At 32.2% G+C, this 25,519-nt stretch overlaps 1 protein-coding gene across 1 annotated transcript in view; it reads right to left on the minus strand.

Annotated features, from left to right (window-relative positions):
* Window positions 1-2,277: 2,277 nt before the first annotated feature.
* The window catches only part of LOC114119029 (nephrin-like), a 395,167-nt gene continuing 371,925 nt past the window's right edge, over window positions 2,278-25,519 (minus strand). The window contains exons 10-15 of the mRNA XM_027980484.2: window positions 24,819-25,115; window positions 20,776-21,072; window positions 16,391-16,756; window positions 14,691-14,785; window positions 11,730-12,221; window positions 2,278-6,650 (exon numbers count right to left, since the gene is read on the minus strand). Coding sequence (XP_027836285.2) covers window positions 6,495-6,650; window positions 11,730-12,221; window positions 14,691-14,785; window positions 16,391-16,756; window positions 20,776-21,072; window positions 24,819-25,115 — 1,703 coding nt within the window. The 3' untranslated portion in view covers window positions 2,278-6,494. The remainder of the gene's footprint in view (window positions 6,651-11,729; window positions 12,222-14,690; window positions 14,786-16,390; window positions 16,757-20,775; window positions 21,073-24,818; window positions 25,116-25,519) is intronic.

Here is a 25,519-nt window from a genome sequence, read left to right on the forward strand (position 1 = left end):
AATGTATGTATTATGTATTGTGTATATTAGTGCACAAGTATTATATTTTGGATTTGACGTATTAGATTCATTTATTTGATTTAATTGAATATTGTCAGTTATATATAACTCTATTCGTGATATATTAATATTATGTAAAATATTTTATTAATGAAAATATTTTTATTTGAACTCAATGAAGTTAAAAACAACTGGACCGTTTTCAATAAAAGTTACATCAACAGATTCAAATGTTCACATGACTCGATTGAATTTGACTCATTTAGTTTGAGTTTAGTATAGGTTCATGAAAATCAATAATATTTTTGTTTGTTCAAACGGTTGTCTTTGATTGAAGATTATTATATTATTTTAAATAGTAGAAATATATTAAAGTATAAAAATGTTTACAAATTAATATATTCAAAACAAAAAACTTTTAATTAAATACTTATACGAATTATTATTCATAAGTTATGAATACAATCATTATAATATTATTATGATGACTTTTGTGATTGGCAATCGTCATTTTTTTTTTTTTATTAATTCTGGACATTTTTTTTTATGTATTCGATACAAAGACTATGCCAGTCTTATGACAATGATACTAAATTTATGTTGACTTTTAAGCATTAGTTGAATGTCTCCAGTTATTTGTGTTTACATTAACAAAAAATACATGTTCAGAACTTAGAAGTAGGAAATTATAAAATCATTATTGTAATTTTGTTTGCATTATATTTTTAAATTGCACCAAAATGAAGTACAATAAATAGATTAATGTTTACCCTGACTAATCTGTAGGTAATCCAGCTAGAAAGAAATAAAATATGCATAAAATATTTATTTGTGTTATACACTTTTTTTCAGATATTATAACGTATTAACGTGGCCTTTGCTCTTCCCAGACAGATCATAGGCATATACTTGTATTTTATAGTACTATAATACTTTTATATTATATTATATAAATACTATGCAAATACTATAATCTAAACATAAATCTGAAAATTTGAAGATACATCAGCAGATTTGAATTGTTAATTTGTTTTGTTTTTATTAGTGATAATAGTGATAATCATTAATATAATTTTAATGAAATAACAAGAAAAATAATTCAGCTATTATCGCGGGTATATTATTAATAACGATTATACTATTTGTACTAATCATTAAAATATGACGTATTTTTTACTAAATTGTTAGGTACCTATAAAACGTATACATTATATCTTAGTACAAATAGTACAATATTATCAATTTATTAGACCAATTAAGCAAAACATAGTATAATAATTAAGTTATCCAATTAAGTTCCAACACTGGGTTCGAATATCAGTGATTAACATGCACTTCGTTGTCCAGATGAAGGCGACGACAGAAAATATCTTGGACACGCACTGGACAAGAAAAGTGTCTAATGATTTCATCGGTCTATCGCAGAGAGTCATCCAACGATGTAGTTAAAACCATTCATCACAATTCACGATCAAAACTAAAAAAAAAAAACAAAAACAAATCAATTTCCATATTTTAGTATGTATATACTATACATACATATGTTGAAGAACATTTTGAAAATAAATGAAATCAAGAAGTTATTACCGCATTATGCTGTGGAGTGATTTATTAATAATTGAAGAGACGGTCAACTAAAGTGCGGTGCATCGTTTCGAACAATTACACCGATGACCACATATTATTGACCAATGGAAAAAAAAAGGAAAAGGAAAAACGACTAAGTGTTTAATTTATGGACACATAATTGATATTTATCACGTAGATTATTTGCTCAAAATCATTTAATGAATTTACTTGATGACTTATCATTGATTTTTGACATAATATTGAGCAGGGTGATACTCACGCCTAGGACCGCGAGGTCCGGGTTTAGAGTGGCAAATTTTTGGGGGGTGGTAAATTTTGTAAGAAATGCAAAACAAAATCATATAATTAATATATTTACTACATTTTACCTGTTCTAAATTCGGCACTGATATTGAGATATCGATATGCTGATATTAGTGATAACTTATGAACAACTGACTGCGAGACTGAAAATTCTCGTTGTATTTTACTATTTTTCATCTTCCTCAATATTTCTGTGTACATAGTAGTGTTATTGATTGTTATAAATGTTTTCTAAATAATATGTGCAGTTAACGTCAATCTAAGTTGATCGTCAGACTAGGTACTACAGTTCAAATAAATTAATAAACACGTCGTTTTGAAATATTATTAAAACGTTTCTTTAATAGTGTATATTATTATTATTTGTATCTATTCTAATAGAATCTAATTACATACTAGTCGAAATTAATAATAAATAATAGACTTTTATATTATAATAATAGAAAATAAAATTAACATTAAAAATAATATTAAAACAGTAATAATATTAGGTGCTACCTATATGTATCATTTTTTCAAATAATAAAATAAACTGATCAAAACGTTCAAAATACATTGAAATATATAACTTACATTTATAGACATCTACACAAATCGCGCAATATACAATATTAATATTATTATAATGCATTTGGACTAATTTCACGTTTTGTTTTTACTTATTTTTAAAATTATATAATAATATTATATCATTTTATAAACTTTGAGTTGCAATAACACTATCTTATAAATATATTATATTTACAACACATATTATAATTATTATTATAAACACTTTGCAATACAATGTATACTGCAACATTATTACACACGTGACGATAAAAAATAATAATATATAATTTACCCGTATGGCTAGCGAAAAGTTATCATGGAAACTATATAATATTTAAAATCTGAAAGGGTGTAATATTATGAATGTAATGGTTTTTTCCCAAACGAATGGATCTACGCGGGAAATATATATATATGATTTGTCAGACTGTCAATAGAGCTACCTACTATTGATATATAATAATTTAACATGACACTTTCGTTTTAGCAATGTAAAACAATTTCGAATTTATTACATTTTACTTTAGTGGTAATACTTTGTGTTAATATTAAATTAAATCGGGTGCGTTAATTTTAATCGTCTTAACATAATATTATATTTTTTAAGCAGTTGAATTCACGAAAAACATAATATACTGAAATCAAAATTAGAAACGGAAACGCTGCGGATAATGTTAAAATATGAACAATAATTAATATTATATAGTTAATGTTGGAAACATATTAGGAATTACGAAATGTTTTGTATCTTAACAACTAAACAGTTCGTAACGGCATTAAAAAAAATATTACGGTGCAATACATCTATAAAAAAATTTTCACGTCTATGATTGAAGTCCAAACAACATAATATTGCAATTTATGTATGTTTATATATTATAATATATAAAATAAAAAATCCAAACAGCAAGAAAACCAAAATATTAAAGCAGCATTCTTATAAATTAACATAAATAAGAAAACATACATTTAAAATTAAAATACACAAATAACGTAATAATATTAAAATATTATAAATACTAATTTATTTACAGAAAAAAAAAACACTAAACTTAATAATTATTATTAACCGCTTGGCATCAATTTGATTATTATCGTTCACTTAAACATTCCAACGCATTCCGTGTCTTCCTTTGAGGAAACTTTTATTTAACTTATACAGGTAACTAGTTGAGTTAATATTGAAAAACGTTAAACTCCACATTTTTACATTTTTATACGGTTTCTTCCTACGATCGGAAAATCAGAGACGAGTGATAAGGACGTTTTTAGTACTTAGTTTTTAATAATAATTCTGCATGCAACGATACATTTTCAGAGTCGAGTGGCTATCGTCGACTGAACGATACGATAGCTATTATTATTCATTACAATATAATATAATATATCTGGAATTAAATTGACGGGAAATCTGTCGTAATCGTAGAAACGTTTTGTTATACATATTACATTTACCTATCTCGAAATAACAGATAAATATTTTACATTAAAATTCGCGTATCAATATAATATATTATGTAATAGACATATTATAATAACTATATATATAAGTACGACAAAAGCACAGTATATTATGGTATAGTGTATGCAGTAACGTAATATTATAATAAGTTTTTTTTTTTTTTTTACTTTTAAACTTAACGAAAATTGTCTCAGAGGTAACACAAGTCAAACATATAATAATAGGTATATAATGGTAGGTATTTAATAATAATAATAATATAAGTATGATTAAGATGGTTCAATATTATACACAAAGACAATGATTTGAGTTGTCTGTACAAAAATCATCGTGGCCACACAAGCTGTTTTAATTTACAACACGTAATAGTAATATTTACAATCTCAAAATTCAAACAGTTTACACATTTTAGAAAAACAGGGAAAAAAACTCTCTCAATTTCATAAACAACACATAAAACGTTGTGTCCATTTACGTCGATTGAGTGACTCTTGAGCATCGAACGATAAGGAACAAATTAATTTTACAACATTCGCGGTACACGCTATATTATCATTAATAATAATAATAATAATAATAATAATAATAATACACAATAACGTTAAAATGTGAATATTAAAACACGTGTTTTATACATATTATATAGAAAAACGAAATAATTGAACGGGTTGTGGGCTGGTACACGCGGGGCGGATATATTATATCATAATAGGTGAAACGATGTAATAAACGGACACGCGAACGAGTGCATTACAAAGAGAAATCGAGTAGAAATGAAAACATTATAAGGCTAGTGATTTGGATTGTGTGAGATGTACCGTGGATTGTCTCGAATAGATGAAATGAAAAAATTAACTACTCCGGGTGGCACACTCGGAACACATTAATATTGTGCGGTAAGACTATAGTCGGTATCGCTCGTTGTGTAACCAGCTATACCTACGTGTACGCTGTGCACGATCAATCGTCGTATCTGAGGGGGATCTGAGGGGTCTGAACCCCCCTCGAAATTCCTTCGATATCTTACAAATGTTTGAAATAACTGTTTTTAGCCCACCAACGTAAATATTTTCAGTCATAAATGATATTTTAAACTCCGATTACGTTAAAACAATTGACAGTTTTTACACGATCACCAGTGAATATTTAGGGGGAAGGGATAGGGGGGTAATGCCTTGGCGGTATCAGATTTTTACATAACCAATCTTCTGTTAGTGTAAATGAAAAATAACGTAATTGGTTAATATTTTTTTTACTTTTGTTCTAAGAAGGATAACGGTATTGAGTGGTCATCAAAAAATAAGCTTCGACGCGCTCGTCATGTGGAAAAAGTCAAATAATTATTTTTTTTCGGATGTGGGGGGGGGGGGTAGTGAAAAAACACCCGGGTACCAAATTTCTGATTACGTCTTTGATTATCACTGTTTTACGTCACAATATTATCGTGGCGCTTAAAAATAGATTATTGACGGACCTAAATTCAATAAAATTACAGTATACATGTTTTGGACCCCTCCCCCCAGGAAAAATTTCTGGATACGGCCTTGTGCACGATTAAAAGTAGAATATTGGACGGTGAGTCGATGTACGTGGGCCCTCGACTGACGGGTAGTACGCGGTTGTGTACGTAGAATAATTATATAGCTGTCGTACAAAAATAATAACGCTATGTAGGTACCTACATCAAAAGGGAAACGGCAAAAAGAAAAACCATTAAGCTGAGAAATTTCGACGACATTGCAGGGTGGACATTTTTTTTTGTTTGTAGGAAAAAAAAATTAACTGTCGTTAATTTACCTCCGGCGCGCGCGCGTACACGACGTAATATATTATATTACAACGGTAAAACTTTTATAATGATGTTTTGAGTGTGCCCGCCGTAAGAGTTTTCGGGAGCGACGAAACAGATGTCCCGCGTATATAGTTTCGGGATTTATTATACTTTGAGATGGTTTTTCGTGATTAATTATGGTCCTCGAAAAATTTATAACGACCGTGTGCGTAGGATACGGGGATCTACCGCCGCCGGCGTCACGACATGACGTTTTTCATTCGTGACGATTGGGCCGGGGGCAGGTGTGTGTCGAGTTGTACAATATCGTGCGATTTAATTTTTCAGAAAATTGGCGGTCGACGGGGGCAGGCATCGTGGTCGATACGCGTGCTATTTACATATTATATTATACCTATCGCACGGTATAAAATGATCGCTATAATAATATTATGTTATCATCACGATCGGAACGGTGGTTAGGTAGGTAGGTTAGGTTAGGTTAGGTACCTGTATTGTTGTGATTGAAAGCGGCGCTCTAGACGGGGAACGAAAATCAAACAACAACGGTAGAAAACACAATAATATTATTATTATACAATTTGAGAAAAATTTTTATATTCGTTTATCCCCCGAGCATTTTTATTTTTTTATTTTTAAATACGCGCTAGGCGTGTTTGCCGAATGTCCGTGGTCCGCCGTACACCGTATCGTATATTTAGTACGGTACGGTCAGTCGCAGTTGTGGGGGTTGTCCGGGGGGCGAATTCACAACATGACCAAATCGTCCTCGGGAATCGGCTCGAAGTCCGTCTGTCAGAACCGCGTGGCCGCGATGATCTGCTGCTGTTGCTGTTGCTGCTGCTGCTGCTGTTGATGTTGTTGCAGTGGTGCAGCGGACGGCGGCGGTTTTCCGAAAACTGGCACGCCGGCGCCCCTCTGCTGCAGCTGCTGGTCCACCGTCAAGTCGGTCTGTACACACACAACAACACACATCGAAAAGTCAGTCGTGTTCATCGATTTTACCGAGTCGTTCGGGGGGGCGTACACTATTGTATATATTATATTGTCAGTCGAGGTAAACGATTTGGCGTCAAGTAAAACAGACATCCGGTGAACAAGGAGGGGCAAAGTTAGTTTTCGGTAGTGTACATAATTATCGCGTGTAGGTACCACCTATATACGATAATATTATGATGTGTGTAATACGATTTGGCCTCGCTAAGCCTACATTTTGGAATAATATGATGTAACACGCGATTTTGCAATGATGAGCATAATTAAATTATTAGATAGGTATAAATTGTGATGTACTTTAGTTACTTATACGTCGTCTTATACCTATCGTAATATTTGTGTCTTACTGTCAGTTTATTATCATGCGATTTAAACCGATTATAAGGATTATTCGCTGCACTGGTAACTGCGGCAACAATAAAACACTAATAAAAGTATAAAGGCTTCTTATATGCATATACTTTATTTAAATGCTGAGTGTAGCATAGGATATATCGATTTTACAAAGATGCGTGTTTACTGTTTGTGTATCTATCTGCCGTAATATTTTGGGGCAATGAAATTGCTTTGATTTTTGATAAAAAATTTGATGTTGTTGATTAAAAGTAAAAATGTTTTAGTATTTTTAAAATAATGCCGGGAAACCAAAAAAATTAAAACTCAAATTTTCACGTATAAAATCAATTATTTTTTGTTAGGTACTCTAAAACAACTGATATTGAATACTCGAAATTTTCACTAATAAATGTTTGTATTATAGTTTTTTATTAATGCTAAAATTTTCAAAATATTTGATTAGTTTTAAGCCAAATAATATAGTAAGACATCATCGATTTTTTTTTTTTTTATTTAAATATTAACAAAAAAAGTTATTTGATCAGTTAAAAATTTTGAAAATCCATGAAAGTTGTTCGTATAAATATTAAACGATATATAGTAAAAATATTTTCACAATATATCTTTATTTTTTTATAAGCGTTTAAAATTGTTCGATTTGAAAATCGTATTGTAAAATTCATAACATTTTTAATACCTATTCATACCTGAGGTTTGAAAATATATAGTATAAAGTTTCTTATAAATTGTTATTGTTGGAATTTTGTTTCTATTTAAGGTGTAATCATCGATTACGATAGGGATAACCACAATAATCAAGATTAATCATCTCTTAAAATTTGTCATGTTGGGAAATTTGCTGCTAGGTCGTGTGGTTATATAGGTATGATAAACACATCACAACACCGCCGCCGGAATAAATATACAGGACATACGGTCAATAACTAATAAGCTACTTTACCAACAGCAGACTTAACTACGGATATACGTGCACAATATTCAATTTATTAAAAATGGATGGTTACCAATTAAATGCGACGGGTGAGAAAGAGAGATATGATCGTTCGTTAATAATAAACGTACCTATATTATGATAATTTAATAAATCAAGGAAAAACCGTCCTTACCCGACCCTAATCATTTAGTTATCGTCGTGGATATTATGCAGTATATTTTCGATCCCGATATTATGGTTGTGTTAACGGTTTCAAAGAAATGTCATAGAGTTATGAACTATTATTATTTATTAAAATATGTTTTTACCTTTATCCACCGCAGTGTGTCATTCTTATTATTTTTTTTTTTTTAGGAAAAATAAAAAGAGAGTTTGTAACGTGATTTTTTTAGGACTATCGGTACGATATGGAACGTTTTCAAAACAGATGGCTTACTAAAATATTTATTCAGAGACGGTAATTACGCCGCGCAGATGTTGGCGAGATCACAAGCGTTGAGATCGATTGAATTAAAGCACAGGCGTCGGATAAATATCTCTCCATTTTTCGGCGAAAATACGAAGTCCGAGGTCGATCGGAAGAACGATTTAGTTTTAATACCGCGTGGAATCGGGAGGCGATTATGTGTATCACCATACGATTTTATAGTTTGATCGTTTGACCGTCATTAACGAATAAAATGTATATTTTGCTGTGTGACATAATATTGATGAGAAGTTCTATGTTTTTATTTATTTTTTTTTTCGATATCGTTTTACTGTTTTGCTCCACAGTGGTGGGCGTTTATTTTATGAAACGTGGGAGGTGGACTCTTAAATCCAAGAAATGGTTTCTCAAAATAGATCCGAGTAATGTAATAATTGTATTTCCTCATATTAATTAAATGGTTTTCTTATAGACGTTTCAGACTAAAAAATTTGCTTTTCTTTATTTTTTTATTGGTGATATTAATTATAATTTTTGGGTTTTCAATGTAATTTATTACGTTAACTGATGCTATATTAACATTTTATTACTAAATTGTTGGCAGAAATTTAGAAAATTTGTTCGTTATCGGTCGATTATATTATATTATTATACAGTGATTTAACAATGTACATTCGTTTGAAATTCCATAGAACTGTTAGTACACCATCATTATTCGGTTTGGGATAAATACTGAATTGAAATATTAATTTAGTAGTTTCATGTTAGCTAATTATAAAATTTCCGTAAAATGTTATACTTTGAACATAATATTTATTGATCAATATTTATTATTTTCATTCAAGAACTAATATTAATAATTCACTGTAGGTATAATATTTGCATTACCATTCGAAATTCAAAATTCAAAATCTCCATATATATGTTCAAAACATATTTATTTTTTTGATAGAAAAAAAAAAAAATAATAATAATAATAAAATAAATAACATTTTGCGCAGACGACGAATTTTTATAAATGTGTTTTCACAAATAATGAAATGTGCTAAAATAATGTTGATTTAAAGCTGAAAGAGTTTATACACTTGGGATTATATAGGGTTTATTCCATAATGTATGTGAATATTCAACCGAACTTTTTTTTTATAAATATTTTCGCACGATTTGTGTTTATTGTTTTATTGCTTAAAGTATTGCGTCATCGCATTGCAACACATCCACTACTGTTAGAGTATGTGTAGGAATAAAATTATTATTAAGTTAAAATATCTTAATGGATGATAATATTATAGTAATCGTTTTAATCGCAGTGAAAAAATTCAAATTTTACATACATAAAAAAATATATCCTTTGGCAATTAATTAATACACCTACGTTTATACAGCGGTTGTTGAAAACAATGAAACATATTGAAAAATTAAATATTTATTGGTCACCGGATACCTACCATACTCGATTGTTTGTAGCAGAATTTGAAAAAAAAAAGCGGGCGGTGGGGTAAAAGTAACATACCTTTTTAAAGTGATGCAAAACAATACATAATACTCTATTTTATTTTTACAGGCGATAAAAACTCAAGGATGATAAAAAATGCATGCAGAGTGAACAACTATTTTAAACACGTGCAATAATTTAAACACACAAAAGTTTTTAAACACAAAATAAATGCATGGAATGAACAAAATCAAAATTTTATGAAAGTGAGTCGAAAGTATGCTTTATTAGTTGATTTTTCAAACATTAAATTATCATACACAACGCGATTATATAACAAATGTTTAAATAAAATAAAATAAAATAAAATAAATAATAATTAACTAAAAATATTAAAATATTATGTTGTTAAGTTTGCGCGTTAAATCAAAATACTCTCTTACAGTCTTTCCATAATTATAATATATGTAATATTATGTACTTAAATATAATCGAAAACGCAAAATGTATTTCCCATATAATAATATTATTATAACGTAATATAGGAACTACTATATTATATTTACAATAATTATTAGGAGCGTACATTTTGTATGACGTGTTAATGACAAAATATAAATTATAATAATATGCATGCAGCTTACAAACAAAACAAATAAATAAAATATAAAAGCTATCAGCACAAACGTTATGGTCTACAAACGTTTTTATATTCAAATATAGTAAGCTTTTTTAATAAAAGTAAAAAAAAAAAAAGTAGTCATTATATTAATATTAATAATAAATAAATAATAAAAATTACATTATAGACTAGGGTCATGTTTAAATAGTTAAAATGTACAGTTTGTTAAAAATTATTTGTGGTCCATATTATAATGATACAAACATAATATGTAGGACGTAGGTATTATATTATATTGCTGCAATTATCGTATTATAACATTAACGCAGAATTAAATTGTGTGAACTTTAATGGATTACACTAAATGCGTTTAAAGTGCTTTCGTTGTATTCACATTCAATGCACGAGTGTAAAAAAAAATATTAAAATGTAAATACTTAACCAGTTATAATGAAAATATATGAATTTATGAACAAGCTGTATGTTATGCTTTGTGTAACATTCATCTTTTAAACCCAGTCCGTAGTTTAGGCATGATTTTAATTTTTTTTTTTTTTTTAATTTCATAATTGCTCTCATGTCATTGTGCTAGAAAAACGTTCAATATGAGGAAACGTAAGCCGCTCAGGCACCATTCAGTAGTTGTACCTATTATTATAGCTATCAGCTGGTTTATCGATAAGCTATAGTAGGTTCGATTAATAAATTGTTTAACTAATAAAAATGTTATTTCCATCGTATGTACGGAGTCAAAACGGGAAAAAAGGTAAAAATTATTGGTTAGAATTAATAAAAACAAATTAGATCACTGTACGTTTTATAGTTTTGAGATGAATGAGTCGCGAGGAAACGATGTTTATACGTCACGATGAACAAGAAACTGGATAAGAGATAAACGGTCGAAAAGAGAAAAAATCGTGTAAGCGATAACTATTATAGTGGTACACCGTCGATGAGTCGACGATACAATGTCATGCGCTTCAATTTAATCTTTAATTAGTTTTTCTGCATATTATATTAACTGATAAAAAAAAATAAATTAACAAACATAATATCGGATTACGGACTGGATTTCGTGGAATAGCAAAAAAAAAAAAAACACGATGCAAAATGAAAATAATAAATGCAATTATTAAAAAAAAAAATCGTATAATAATAATCTACAGTCGTAAAAAATAAATAAATTCAATGGTCAATATGGGGTGGTTGGGGAGGGGAGGGTAGGGAGAAGAGCTATGTCGACGAGCGTGTGTTTATACCGTGCTCTCGCGCTGGTGAAGCTGATGGTGGTGTTGGAGCCCCGGTTGGGCGGCCAACAACAGCGGTATCTCGGCGGACCGGTCTTGACCATGTTTGTGGTTGTTGTGGTACCGGCCGAGGGTCATGGTACGGGACTGCGGGACCTGCTGGTACTGAGGCGGCGGCAGGGGATGATGGTGCAGATGGTGATGCTGGTGCGGGTGGCCGGCGAACTGGTTCTGGTGGTCGACCTGCACGTACTGCACGTGCTGTGGGCCGCCACCGTTGTGCCGGAGGTGGTGCAATGCGGCGACGGGTTGCTGTTGCTGCTGCTGCAATTGCTGTTGCTGATAGTGTTGGTGGAGCAACAGCTGCGACGGTGGCGGTGGCGGCGTGGGGCACATCAGGTTTGGGTACACGACGCCGGCCACGGGAGAACCGCCGACGATGTCCGAAGAGTAGATCTGTTGTTGTGGGGTCATGACCGGAGGCGGTGGCATGAGTCCGCGAGCCTGTAACACGACGAGGTGGCGATCAGTCATAGGTATAATTATTAATTAATTTCCTAGCAGAATGCGTCGGGTTTTCGACAGCAGCTAAGGGTAGTGGTGCCGAATCTGTGTTGTTTGCAAGAGGTCGCTCTCTTATTGAAAAAAAAAAATGTTACAATTTTATAAGCATTCCAAGTCTTTTCCTGGGATTTCGATTTATTAAAATACTGTTTCATTTTTTTTTTTTAATATTTGTGATGACTCATGGCAGTACAAACTTTTCAGAAAATTGTTAAGTTGCTGATTACTTTTTTGGAAATTTATTATAATAACGTGTATTGGTGTAAAAACTTCCACGAGTTGTTTCAGTGATAAATAATAAATATCGATATTTTATTTTATGGATTCAAAATTTCAAAACATTTGAATACCTAAAATTATATAATATAATAAATTAGTATGGATGTTCAATAATATGAAAGTAATTTAAAAATAATTTTGATTTAGTGTTGCTGCGATATTTATATCTTATAAAAAATCTAAGAATTTTAAAATAAGGCCCACAACTTTTTAGTCGATTTACTATTTTAATTTATTGATTTAAACATTATGGTAGACCTAAAACTGATGAGCGGGTGATTTTATGGTAAGAGAAACCTCTATCGAAGTCCTCTTATAAAAGTCTCATCAGTCAACAAACATAATATACCTAATATTGTAGAATGTATATTATGCGAAACTTTTTTTATCTGATAATATATTATTATAAACTGTGATCTCATCATAATATTCGTTTTAAATTCCAAGCAAATAATAATATATTATAGAATATTATTAGCTTTACCAATGAATTTTTGAATGTAAAAGGAGACAGAAAATGTTCATTTGTTATAGCTACAGGTCATTGTAAATTGACAATAGGTAAGTATGGTTATTTTTAAATGATAATTTTTAAAACTTTCTAGAAATTGTTAAGATAATTTGTGTAACACTGGAAAACTAATGAACATTTTTTCTATTTAAAATGTGTTAATTTACCCAAGTTTCAAGAATCTTTATAATTTATAATCATGGTTTTCATGACTGAAGCAGAATTTTGTAAAAAAAACATTAGATTTTAGAGGTACATAGAAAAAAAATTATCTACCATGTCAATTTTAATGCGAGTTCGGAATTTTAAAAATAACCACCCAGAATAGCGTTTGAAAACAAGACTTGTAACATGTCCGATATGAGCACCATTAAAATTATCAGATCGATTCGGGGAAGCATATACATAATATTATTCAAGTATATTTAATTCGCAGTCGTTTGCAAAATTATTTCGAGCTATTGGCGATTTCAATGATGACGAGTACAAGGAGATTAAGTCGTCTGCGATGCTTATAGGTATAGTAAGTTATATCTTCGACGGCGGTCGGTATTGTTGTATAATAATGTGATGAATTATAAACGTTTATTCATTTATTCAAATCTTCGCATGTAATTTATGTTCGTGCACGATCGACCGTAATGACGGAGGTTGGTATCTACAATGGTTACCTATACCTCTCGCTTAATACATATTTTATTTTCTTGTACCCAATCATATTTAGTTGTCATCTAATTATGCATTATGATCATTAAAAACATAAACGTGAATAATGCTTACACGCTATTGGTTCAAACGTATATTTAACGTTTAAATTATAGTTTCAAAATCTGGACGTTACACAGTTTTATGATAAAAATGGAGGATTTCGAGTAATAAGGATTCCAGTTTTTGTAGTTAAGAGGACGCGATATCCGCATGTGTTGTTTCTGTCTTATATGTACACGCGTAACATAGTTAAAAAGTATTTTGCGCGGGACAACCTTACTCCTTCGGTATTTATATAAAAATTACCAAAATTTTAAATCGCATTGAGAAGAACTTTACCTGTGATGTAACGTTTTAATTTTTTTGATAGTGGTAACTAATCATTTTTAATAATTAAATGAAAAAAACCTTAAGTTCTCAAACTGATAAATTTTTGAAGACAGTCATCGTCAGTATTACAAACATCGCAGTGTTCGATACATTGTTCGCATTCGTTATAAATTATAATAAATAATAATATTAACCGATAGGTAATGAAATAATATTACAGCATAATGTATTTGCATTATTTTTAGATGCGTGATAATGTTACTTTGGGGTTTTGTCATGAATGGTGTTTTAATTTATCGAAAAAGTCTAGGACGCTCTATCAAATAAACAAAATATATTATTTTTTATTGTCAGCTATCAGAACATACCGGTCATAACCTTTTTTCCGTTTCGGCCGAAGTATATGGCAGTAGACCGTTGTGAATTTTTGGTAGTTGCGATAATCTACAACTCGCACACAAATACCAAGTATTTTATGGTTTTTCTCTACACTTTTGTAATAAATTAGAATTTTCGTTTTAAGTCTGCTTTTGGCTATAAATTATTCTACGTTCAAACCGTGTTACGCTTATTGGACTTACTTGTTGTTTACATGTTTCTGGGTCGACCATTCGTGAAGAGTATATTCTGCCACTGTTTAACCGTTCAAATGCCTTTTCGTCTTCGTCCAAGTAATCTGTGGAGAAATCGTGTATATTTTAGAAAAACGTATATTTTCATGATGAAAGCGAGTAAAGTTAACTAAAACCATCTAGTTTGAAGCTGTTGCTAAAATTAAAAATAAAATTGTTACGTAGACATTTATTTATTTCATATATAAATATAACAGAACAGTTATTTTAAACGAGATGTTTAATACAAACGCTCACACGGATTGTGAAAAAAAGCTTTATTTAATTCCGAGAAAATATATTAACACTACCAAAAGAACTTTGTCGAGAGGATTTGTTGTATTAAAATAATATAATTTATATATATATATATCTAAAATAATTAAAAAGTCATGGAAAAACGTCATGTGATATTAATATTAATATTCTATTTGAATTAATATTTAAACATTGTTACTTATGCAATGAAAAAAAATATATTACTAAAATAATTTTAAAGCAATATTTAAAAAGTACAGATAAAACGTTTATAAATATTTAAGCCCACAAAATAAATATATTATTTTATTATAAAACGAGAAAATTTTAGGATTTTTTTTCCAAATGATACAAAAATGACTAATATCCAATCAATAAACAGATATTAATTTTCGAAGATATTAAAAAAGAAAATATTATTATATGACCTTAGGGGGTTGGGATTGAAGGGTAACAACGCATTTAGTTGGTTATTATTATTTTAATTTTGTTGTGAATGCGCCATGGTCAATGTCTAGACTTTATACTAAAACGCTTTGATGGGGAAAAAAATACATACAAGAAAAGAAAGGAGAATAAAATAAAGGAAGTAATTCTGTTAAAATGTCAGAAGATCAAAAATAAACAATAATTAATTTTACAAAGAAGAAAAATTTTACAGATTTTATAGCTGACTATCGGAGGGGGTGGGGTGGCTATTCCATTAGAGATAAATTATTGTGACTGAATCACAATAGAAAATTATATAATATTTCATATAATCCGTTTTGATATACTCCGATGTTGAACGAACGGAAAAACACTGAAAGCCATTCGAAGACGAGTTACTTTTGTTTGAAAAATATATATTAATATAATGATGATACAGGAGGAAGTGAAAAAAAAGTTCGTTTGTTTTGAACTACATGGGTACGAACAACGATATATTATTTGACATCTGTTAATTTGTGCACTATTGTGAATGTTTTTTTTCAGTATATTTGAAATAGTCATAATATTTTTACAAAAAAATACGTTCGAGAAAATATGTTGTCCGGTCAAATCTAAAACAAAGGGTTTCGGAAAAACGTTGTCAAGCAATTTTCACAGAAATTGAAACACGTTATAAAATTACAGTGAAAGACTACAATTATAATTTACTGAAAAATAAATAAATAAAATGCTGTCAGTTTGGATTAATCTTTATGCATAATAATATAGTGTATAAATAGGTAGTGCACGAAGGACTATGCCTAAAAATGTGTTTTTATTTTATTGTAATATTATTTATTCTTAATACGAAAGTGTATACATAAATTGTGTAAATTAACAGACTATAAACCTTTTTATTTGGCAATAGGACTGTTAGTTTTTTTTCAAACCTGTATGTGGTGTTTTTTAGAATTTAAAAATAATAGTTTCTAGATATTCACCGTTGTCGTGTGGTATGATGTCTGGATTTTTTTCGAGCCCGTCGTCGACGGTGTCTGCTCGTTGATGATGGCGATCTCCGCCGTCTCCTCCGCCTGTACCTCCGTCGATCCCTCCTCCAGTGCCTCCACCATCGACTCCGCCACCATCGCCGGTTCCAGCTGCCGTTCCTGTTCCGGTTCCGCCAACTCCATCGATGGCCGTTTTAGACTCGTCGCTTGACCGTTCGCGGCGACGACGTCTAGTGCGCTTCCGCTGCACAGCCACGGCCACGGCTACGATACACGCGATCGACACGACGGACGCGACGCAACCGACGGCGATCACGGCTAACATTGGTGAAAATCGAAATCCCGTGGGTGTGACCGCTACAGAAACAGAACAAAAATATTAATCATAAGTTATAATAATAATATACATATATATTATGATTTTGTCACAACTTTTAAAGGTCTAAATCATCGAACGCACAGATTTTTCGGATATGCGGATATGTGCGCGAGTAATTCAATTTACCGTTATACAAATTTGCTGCAAAACGGGTGGATAATATTATCTGGTTGGGGGATCGTTTGATCCTTAACGATTATTAACCATTATTGTAGCTGATACAAGGCGAACCAAATGAATAACAATTTTTTTATATTGGTATTTAATATTTATATACATTGTGATTTTGGTTTTTATTAGGGTGTTATTGATTTGGTCATGTTAAACTCGATTAGCATTACTTTAAACTACAGAAAATTATATTATGTCGTGAGTAGTTTCATATTTGAATTTATTCGTTAAAATAATAATATAAATATCATTCTAAAATTTAAATACAGTTAAATGTTCTCTAACGAAAACCTGTGAATAGCAAAAAAAAACTCAAATTGGACGTATTTTTTTTTTGGAAACAAATTGTTACAAACTGAACTCTTCGAACAGTGGATATAATTTTAGCGAGAGTACCAAACTATATAAATTTAATATAATTTATATGAATATTACTCTGCTCGAAATTCGATAATTGAATAATATATGTAATATAACGCACGCCTGTTGGAATCAGCACTGCTTTTACTTCTCGCTACTACCGTTATTATATTATTGTCAATGTGTTCTCGGCGAACGTCGTTAATCTCGCGTATGCGGTAGGTATATTGTTCTTTTAAGTAAACATCACCGTCCCGAGGGGGTTTTATATTATTATTATTATTAAAAAACTACGTCGTCGGTGGGTACTTTATGAATTATGTCATTCGCTCGCGTCGTGCCGCGGCAATCGATTTGTTGCAGCCGACAAAAAAATCATCTAATGCGCGTTAGACGGAAAAAGTCAATAAAAGGTCGGTCCGATACGTGTTCACGTGGCCGAGCGCAACCGAGTAACAACTATACGGTTACGAGCGAGCGTGCGGGTATTACATTTTATTACCACCGACTACAAGAGAATTCCGCATTAGGTTAATCTAATCACACGATTGGATAATACGTTATCGGGGTTCGTCGAGAACTTGTTGTTGCCCGTCTCGGAGTGCACAGCGCGTCACTATTTCATTTTTGATCATCACTTTCCTGGCCCCGCAAAACTCGGACGTAATTGAGTGCATGTAGAGGTGCTCTTCCCCGCCATTGTTAGAGCAGCTCCCCGAAGCCAAAGCCAGCCGGCTACGTGATCGGAATACACTCACACGCACACACATATTGCACACTCTACAAGCGCACACACACGAGTGCTGCAGGTTCTATCGTATGTATTCTTTTAAGTAATGACTATCGGCCCGGAATAAATTTCAATTGAGAACGCTATTTGTGAGGCAATAGGCAAGCTTATTCGATTTTCTCGAACTCTTTGTACGTTCCGCAGGTATTATAACCGAGCGAGCCGTAATACGGACGACGCCGCCGCCGCCGAGGCTACGACGTATAGAATTCACAAACGATAAAAATCATATTTATAGACACCGATGAAAGTCATCATTATTGGCGTTATAGCTCGCGCGTTTTGTGTAAAGGCCGTCGGTCACACATTTTACCTCGCTCGTCGACGTGTGCAGTATAGCACATCACAATCCCGAATACTTTATATTGTACAGTATCAATTCGCGTGTGAAATTAAAATGATGCACTTCGTTTAACTACTATGACTACGTGGTATTAAATAAATCCACCGCCGGTTTTTCAAATCGAACGCGACCACGGTAATTTTGATTTTAGGAAAATCCGGATCCTACCGAACGAATACGATGTGTGATACACGAAAACGTTTTGATTTATTTTTCGCCTATAACATAATAGTAAACATCGTAATACCACCTCTTACGGCGTGTACCCAAATTGCCTATCTAAAGCTCCGCGTTATAATATCATAATTATTATTTCTTTTTAATGATTTATATACGTCGTTATTCATAACATAATATAGCATACAATTATAGATCCGGGGGGGGGTTATTTTTAATCAGAACACTATAGTTTGCAAAAGAATATTCACCCATTTTATAATTTAATAGTATTAAGACGCCGTCGTCACTTCTACAATAACTGTTTAAACTTAAAACTTTAATAATGTTTTTCTGGCCATTTTGACACGCCTATAACACCACCGTATGATCCGTGGATAAAACAATCAGTTTGCAAACTAATTTTACACGAGGTGAGGTGCATAATTGTATAAGCTTTCCCGTGAACTCGGAAGACTAACGGCAGCGGCATTATCACAGTGTCTACAGTTAACCGGTGTTATGTAACAGTTGATAGGATTGTAATTGAAAAATATTAAAATGTGATATAATTAGGATTGCAAGTAGGTAAGCAATATTTCATTACAAAATTCTAATTTATTATTCCAGTTCTAGATAGCCGTGTACTCATATAAAGTACTTTACATAAAATAAACATTACACAAATGTGCAATATTAATTATTAATAATAATGATATAGTAATAGAGCTTTATTGGCCATAAACTCGTAAATTATGTGTTACAATTTGTATATGGCTTACAGAGTGCACGTAATTGTAACAAAGTTAAAGTAAAGGAAATATCTTGAAAGTATTATAATGTATTCAACTTGAAAAGTATAAAGCGACGCGTAATATTATGTAAAATATGCATTGTAAATTGTAAGTTTTGTTAAGTATAAATAGTTTTCAACTTCAAAATTATGAAGTTTATGTAATATCTGTAAACGGAGTTTTATAATAGTAGTAAGTACGATCGTATACGGGAGAGGGGAGACGGGGTAAACATCGAGTGGTTCGTATGTTCGTATAATGGAAAAAACTATAATAGCAAATTAGAACATATGTTTATCCGATATAGATTGGATATAATATTGGAGAACATCAGATAATGAATTAAATTATAAGGTAGATAGATGGTATTAACGAGAAAAGCCCTTCATACAGGTATTGTCGGTTAAAGTCAGATTGTTTCAGACGCTCTACATAATTGTACGAAACTATGGTTATGCTACGACTAAATCTGTAGGAGTGCTTTTAAAACCCATAAAATGATGTGCATTGAAGTTTACTTTACTATGGCACTTTACTTTTAGCTTTAGCACTTTACTCGAGTTCGTGCCTTCCATCGCTTTGGAAGCTTATCGAAACCATTCGAAAAGAATAAAGTTTGAACCACGGTATAAAAATCCATCAACGTGGCTCTATCGAACTCTCGATAGAGAAAGAGAGAGAGAGCGCGGCTATAAACGAATACGAAAATGAGAGAAAAACGGATTATTCGTGCGGTAACGCTTTCATAATTTATTCTCGAATGGGGGTTATCAATTTAAATGGGAGCACGTATATAACGCAATAACGCGTATCAGCGATATTATACGATATATATATATATACACATATTTTTTCCGTTTTCGTTGTTTTGATACGCGATCCAAAACGTAATAACGCTTATTACCTCGGCTTTGCTGACGGCTGTGGTTAAAACGACGTACTGTGCACCGACTGCAGTGATCCTTCGATTCTTCCACAGTAATATTAGGAAGTCTAAACACTTATACCATATAGGGATAATAAACTAGATTGGTAAGCACCTAGCGAATAAATCTAATGAAACCACCTTTAAAGAAATCGGAATATTAGCAATTATACAATATTGTCGGATTGTGTATATAAATCATAATAATATAATTTACAATTTACAAATTATGTGTACAAATATTGTTTGCAGATAACATAGGCGATAGCGCGAAATTCATAGACTGTTCAGTGCGACGAAACTTACGATTCCCACAAAAATGATGATTTGGACTTTTTGATTTATTTATATTTGATATATAGGTGGGTGTACGGTCAACGGATTACGCGAGCCTTTACGGGGCTGATAATAATAATTATTATTGTTTAATATTATATGTCTGTATCTATATAACGTACCTGTTCGTTTTTCGGCCGACTTTAGGGTGTAGGCGTGAAGCTGAACGGGGTCGGACGGTCCGCGGCTGTTGTACGCGTAAACGCTGATGTCGAATCCAAGACCGGACGGCAAACTGCCGACGGTGAACGCGGGTTGGTCGGCCGTCACGTTGCCAGCCAGCGATTGTCCGTGACGGTCGTACACCTCCATGACAAACCTCTGGCTGAGGCCACCGTCAAAACCGGGCTGGCACCGGACCACCAGTGAAGCTGACGTCTGATTTACCACAGAGCAGTTTTCCAAGCTGTCCGGACGGCCTGTGTAAAAAGTTCAAAAAATGTCATATTATCGTAGTCGTATTATAAAACAATCATATTCTAAGTACAGACGATATAATTACTATAGCGCTCATTTTGACCGACAAACCGAGCTCTTAGCAGAGAAATGTCGTACGTCGAACGACTTTCCATCGATTAGCTGGTAATTAATTAGTAGTTATAAGTATTTTAGGAATAGACAGACGTAATTCGGCGCAAAATGCCGATACACTGCAATGCTTCCCAGGAACATTGAATACTTATAATATTAACTTACTTGTTCAAATTCAATTTGTATACCTTATCGAAAATACTCTGTCAAATATAATTCTGCTTCTGCAGAAAATGAAATTGAAAATGTATGTTGTCATTGAGTGAGGTAACAAAACGATAAAAATAATAATATCTGTTATATGATTTTAAATTAGGTATGCAAATCAAGCATTTTCGAAAACGTCAGTAGTTTTGAAACAATGAATCTCTTTTGATTAAAGACAAAATAATATTCAAAAGTACATAATTTAAAACAGTCGATAAGGTGACTTATGATTGATAAGTGTCTCTAAAAATACTATTAGGTCAAACATCCGAATGTCAATCATTTCAAATCAGAAATATGGTTTATTCAATCTTATCTATAATAACGGTTTACGTCTATCCCAATAAATTATATAAATTATTTATTACAAGTCAACATATCAAATCAGTTTATGAATTTATTTTCAAATATTATATAATATTACATAAGAGTTGAGGACATATATTAATATAATAAGCAAGATAATTTTTTTTCTATATACTAAATGACACGGAATGGCGGCAATTAACGAGCTTTTTTGTAATCACTTTTTTTTTATCCCTTTGGTTGTTTGTTTGACTTTTTATTTTATTTATTATACTATTTCATCGAATTAGGCCGTAAACATTTTCAGTGGTATCATTACACGGGACGCAATCCACAAACTTCAATAAAACGTAATGATTAGTAAGTTAAAGTAGTTAAACGTTTCACTTGCCATAGGGGTTTGGCAACCCGATTGATATATAAAGGCAACCGAAGTGGAGGTTTGGTAGGACATTACGTGGTAAAATCTGAACACAGTTCCCATTCACCCTATAGTATACTTTTGATTGTCGAATATTAATTGGGAAACGATGTTAGTATAATAGTTTAACATGCGAGTTGATTTGTTCTTCTTATATTCGGGGCAGTTTAACGGTGTTTTATATATTTTCGTTTTATGATTTCCCGAAATTAAATGTCTTAAATTTTTTACAGTAACTGAAACCGTTTGTCGTCGGCAGACTGTTTTAGTCCCAAACTTTTAATTCGATTATAAATCTAAAGATCGTGAAATGGTTTTAGCCAGTAGCTATGCGTGTACACTGCTCGTATAATCGTATATATATAGACGAATTTATACAGGGCAATTGTAATATATGTTGAATTAAGCTGCGAAAGTACCTAAATACTACTGTATAATATATATATTATATATATATATATATATAAAAGGATATTTATAGATACTTTTAAAGAATAGGGTTTTCAATGAATAATTTAGAGGCTCGCTGCTTCGCCTGTATTTTTACGCGCGCGTCGGCTATTAACGCACAAACTGCAGAACACGATGACGACGACGATGATAATAGTAATAATAAAGAAAAACTTCTCAAGTTCAAAGCTAGGGATAACTGCTTTTGGGCTAACCTCGAGGGCATTGTGGACACGTATTATTCTATATAATGCACCGATAATTTCAGTCTTCGGTCGCCCGGCTCTAAACTTGTGTATTTACTAAACTGCGAGACAGTTGTCGAACCGTGACAACGGGAGTTGGGTGGTTCATTTCCGTATAATAAGTGCGAATTTTTTTCATCCGAAATCTCACGGGAAATTCAGTTTTTATTTGTCTACCTTCCTCCCACGACTGCTTATTGTCCAATCAGGGTCTCGTCACCGCTTTTCGTTGTCGTTGCCACGCAGTCCACGGGTTCCGTTAAAAGGAACAGAATCGGTGGCGCATAACGCTATGCCAAAAGTTAAACGTCAAGTTCGGTGAGTGGCGCTCACAAAAGGTCCGGGTTGTTCTGGTTTTGTTCGCGAGTCCCGGATGTCGGTCGCCGGGTTCCCCGGAAACGCCATTATGTAATATTATTATTGTGAAAACTTCCACTTGGTCTACGCGATGTGGTTTCTATTACACACTTCCGCAAAGGCAATGCTGGAAAGTTTGTCTGCACCCGGAGAAGAATAGTCGTGAAGAGCACGTCACGTCATTTCTGGAGTAGTTAGGTTATAAACTTTTTAAACACTATATTTAGGTGTGAGGCGATAGCGCGAGTGACGGTTAAATACGACTCGACATGAGTGTTGATGGTGATGATAGTGGTTGATGGGGTGGTGGGAGGGGTATGAGAACTGCGATTCTAGTACGTTTTCTGGTACGCAATCATGGAAAGCTTTTAGTAAGTTTTTTAATATAAGTGAACTTGAACATCTATGAAGATATAAGATATACTATGACCCGTACAAAAATCCAAAAACTATTTTATAAAACGACACCTTGATTACTAATAAATTATTTTTTACACCATAATCTATACTCTCATTATCGTTGTGGAAACTGATCAGAAATCTTGTCCGAGCAAAGAAAAAGACTACGGACGAGTCGGGCCATGGATAAACTTGTTGTGCGAAATAATTCTCGAATTATAATCAATACAATGTTTAGCGATAGAACAAAATATTACATTTAATCGCTGTAAACAATGCCGGGATAGTAGAAAATAGAAAAATATTCCCAATTAACTAAATATGGCCACCAAAAACTGTAAAAACTACCAATAAAATAAATGAATATACATATAATATATAAGCATAGTTTATGTAGTGTGTATTTTTAAATAATAGAGTAGTTATAAAGGTACTTGGCTTATTGTCAGCGTATATTTTAAATTGTGTTTTTTCACGCCGAAATCATTTACAATAGAATTCATTTTTGTTTTTTTCCGCAGTGTAACGCAATGGATTGTTATTGACGCACGATACGAGTATTATTATTACAATTATATTTGTACGTATAGTTTGTGATATATTAGGTCGTTATACCGTTAATGTGTGTATTCCTTTTGATTTATTTTCCACGCAACACGCATGTTTAAAGTTTTAACATTTATAACTAATATTTTTAAGCGTAGATTTTCGAAATATATCATGTTACGCATTGCACACAGTATAACCTTATAGTATGTATGTATGCATATATGTATATTGTACATTATATATATTTACAAAATATATTTATATACATGCACATAAAAACATAAAAAAAACTCCGTCATTACGTATTTATTAAAAGTTTCGGCTTAATTTAAAAACTTTAACGATTTCTATGGGAATGAAAAGACTGCCAAACGGGATATAGTGACGTAAATATAAATGACATATATGTAAGAATCAAAGAGCGTCACACAGAATTATGTTTGAGTGAAGAGTGAAAACAAAAAATATAACTCATGTGCGTGAATGATACACAACAATTGTTGCCGACTTGTGGTAGATGGTTTAGGATTTTCGCTGTGAAGTAAAAGCCTAAATCTTGAAAGATTAACCACAATCACTTTATCGATTTCAATTGGCATAGTGCTGCAGTATCGATGTTTTGATAGATATAATAGGATATCAGCGACGCATAATATTATATTTCACGTCACCGTAACTTAATATACCGAAAAACACTTACCGGCTGCTATCACCTGATACACGCACGGCACAGTTTGTTTGCCGAACTCGTTGCTCGCCCAACACATGAGTGTCCCGTAATCCAGTGGCGTCAGTGGCGTGTACGCAGCGGTGCTCCGCGGCCCTTCCTCCGTGTAACGGTCACGATCCAATTCGACAGTTTCCCGAGAGTTGTTGAAACGCCACGTGTAATGGACGTTGTCCGACGGGTTAGCCTCCACCTCGCACAGCACTTTGGCAGCTTCGCGTCTGCCCACTCCTTGCACCGTCTCCTGTCCGGGTCGACATACTGGAGCGACTGAAATATTAATAAAACATTAATACAGTGATATTATTTTTTCACTTTATTTACGCACACACACACACACATTATTTAAGTATACGGTTTTAAACTATGTCATACGTTATTATAATACACTTTCTAGGGAAACATCAAAATATTTTACAATACACATAATTGATGTCGCTTAAAGTGAAATGAATAGGTGTGCAAAATTCAGTCGCTTTATTTAATTAAGGTTAAAAAATAATGAAATAATATATCTTAAAAATATTTAAGTATTACAATTCAATTCCCAACTACCATAGTTATAATATTGTTGTTAAAAACATTCTAATACATTTAAAAACTCTACTAAGTATACGAATCGTACGATTGAACACGTATCTACATTTTACAACTGTCAGTCAACTGATAATGTT

This window comes from Aphis gossypii, chromosome X (assembly GCF_020184175.1).
Source record: "Aphis gossypii isolate Hap1 chromosome X, ASM2018417v2, whole genome shotgun sequence".
NCBI classification, from domain to species: Eukaryota; Metazoa; Arthropoda; class Insecta; order Hemiptera; family Aphididae; genus Aphis; species Aphis gossypii.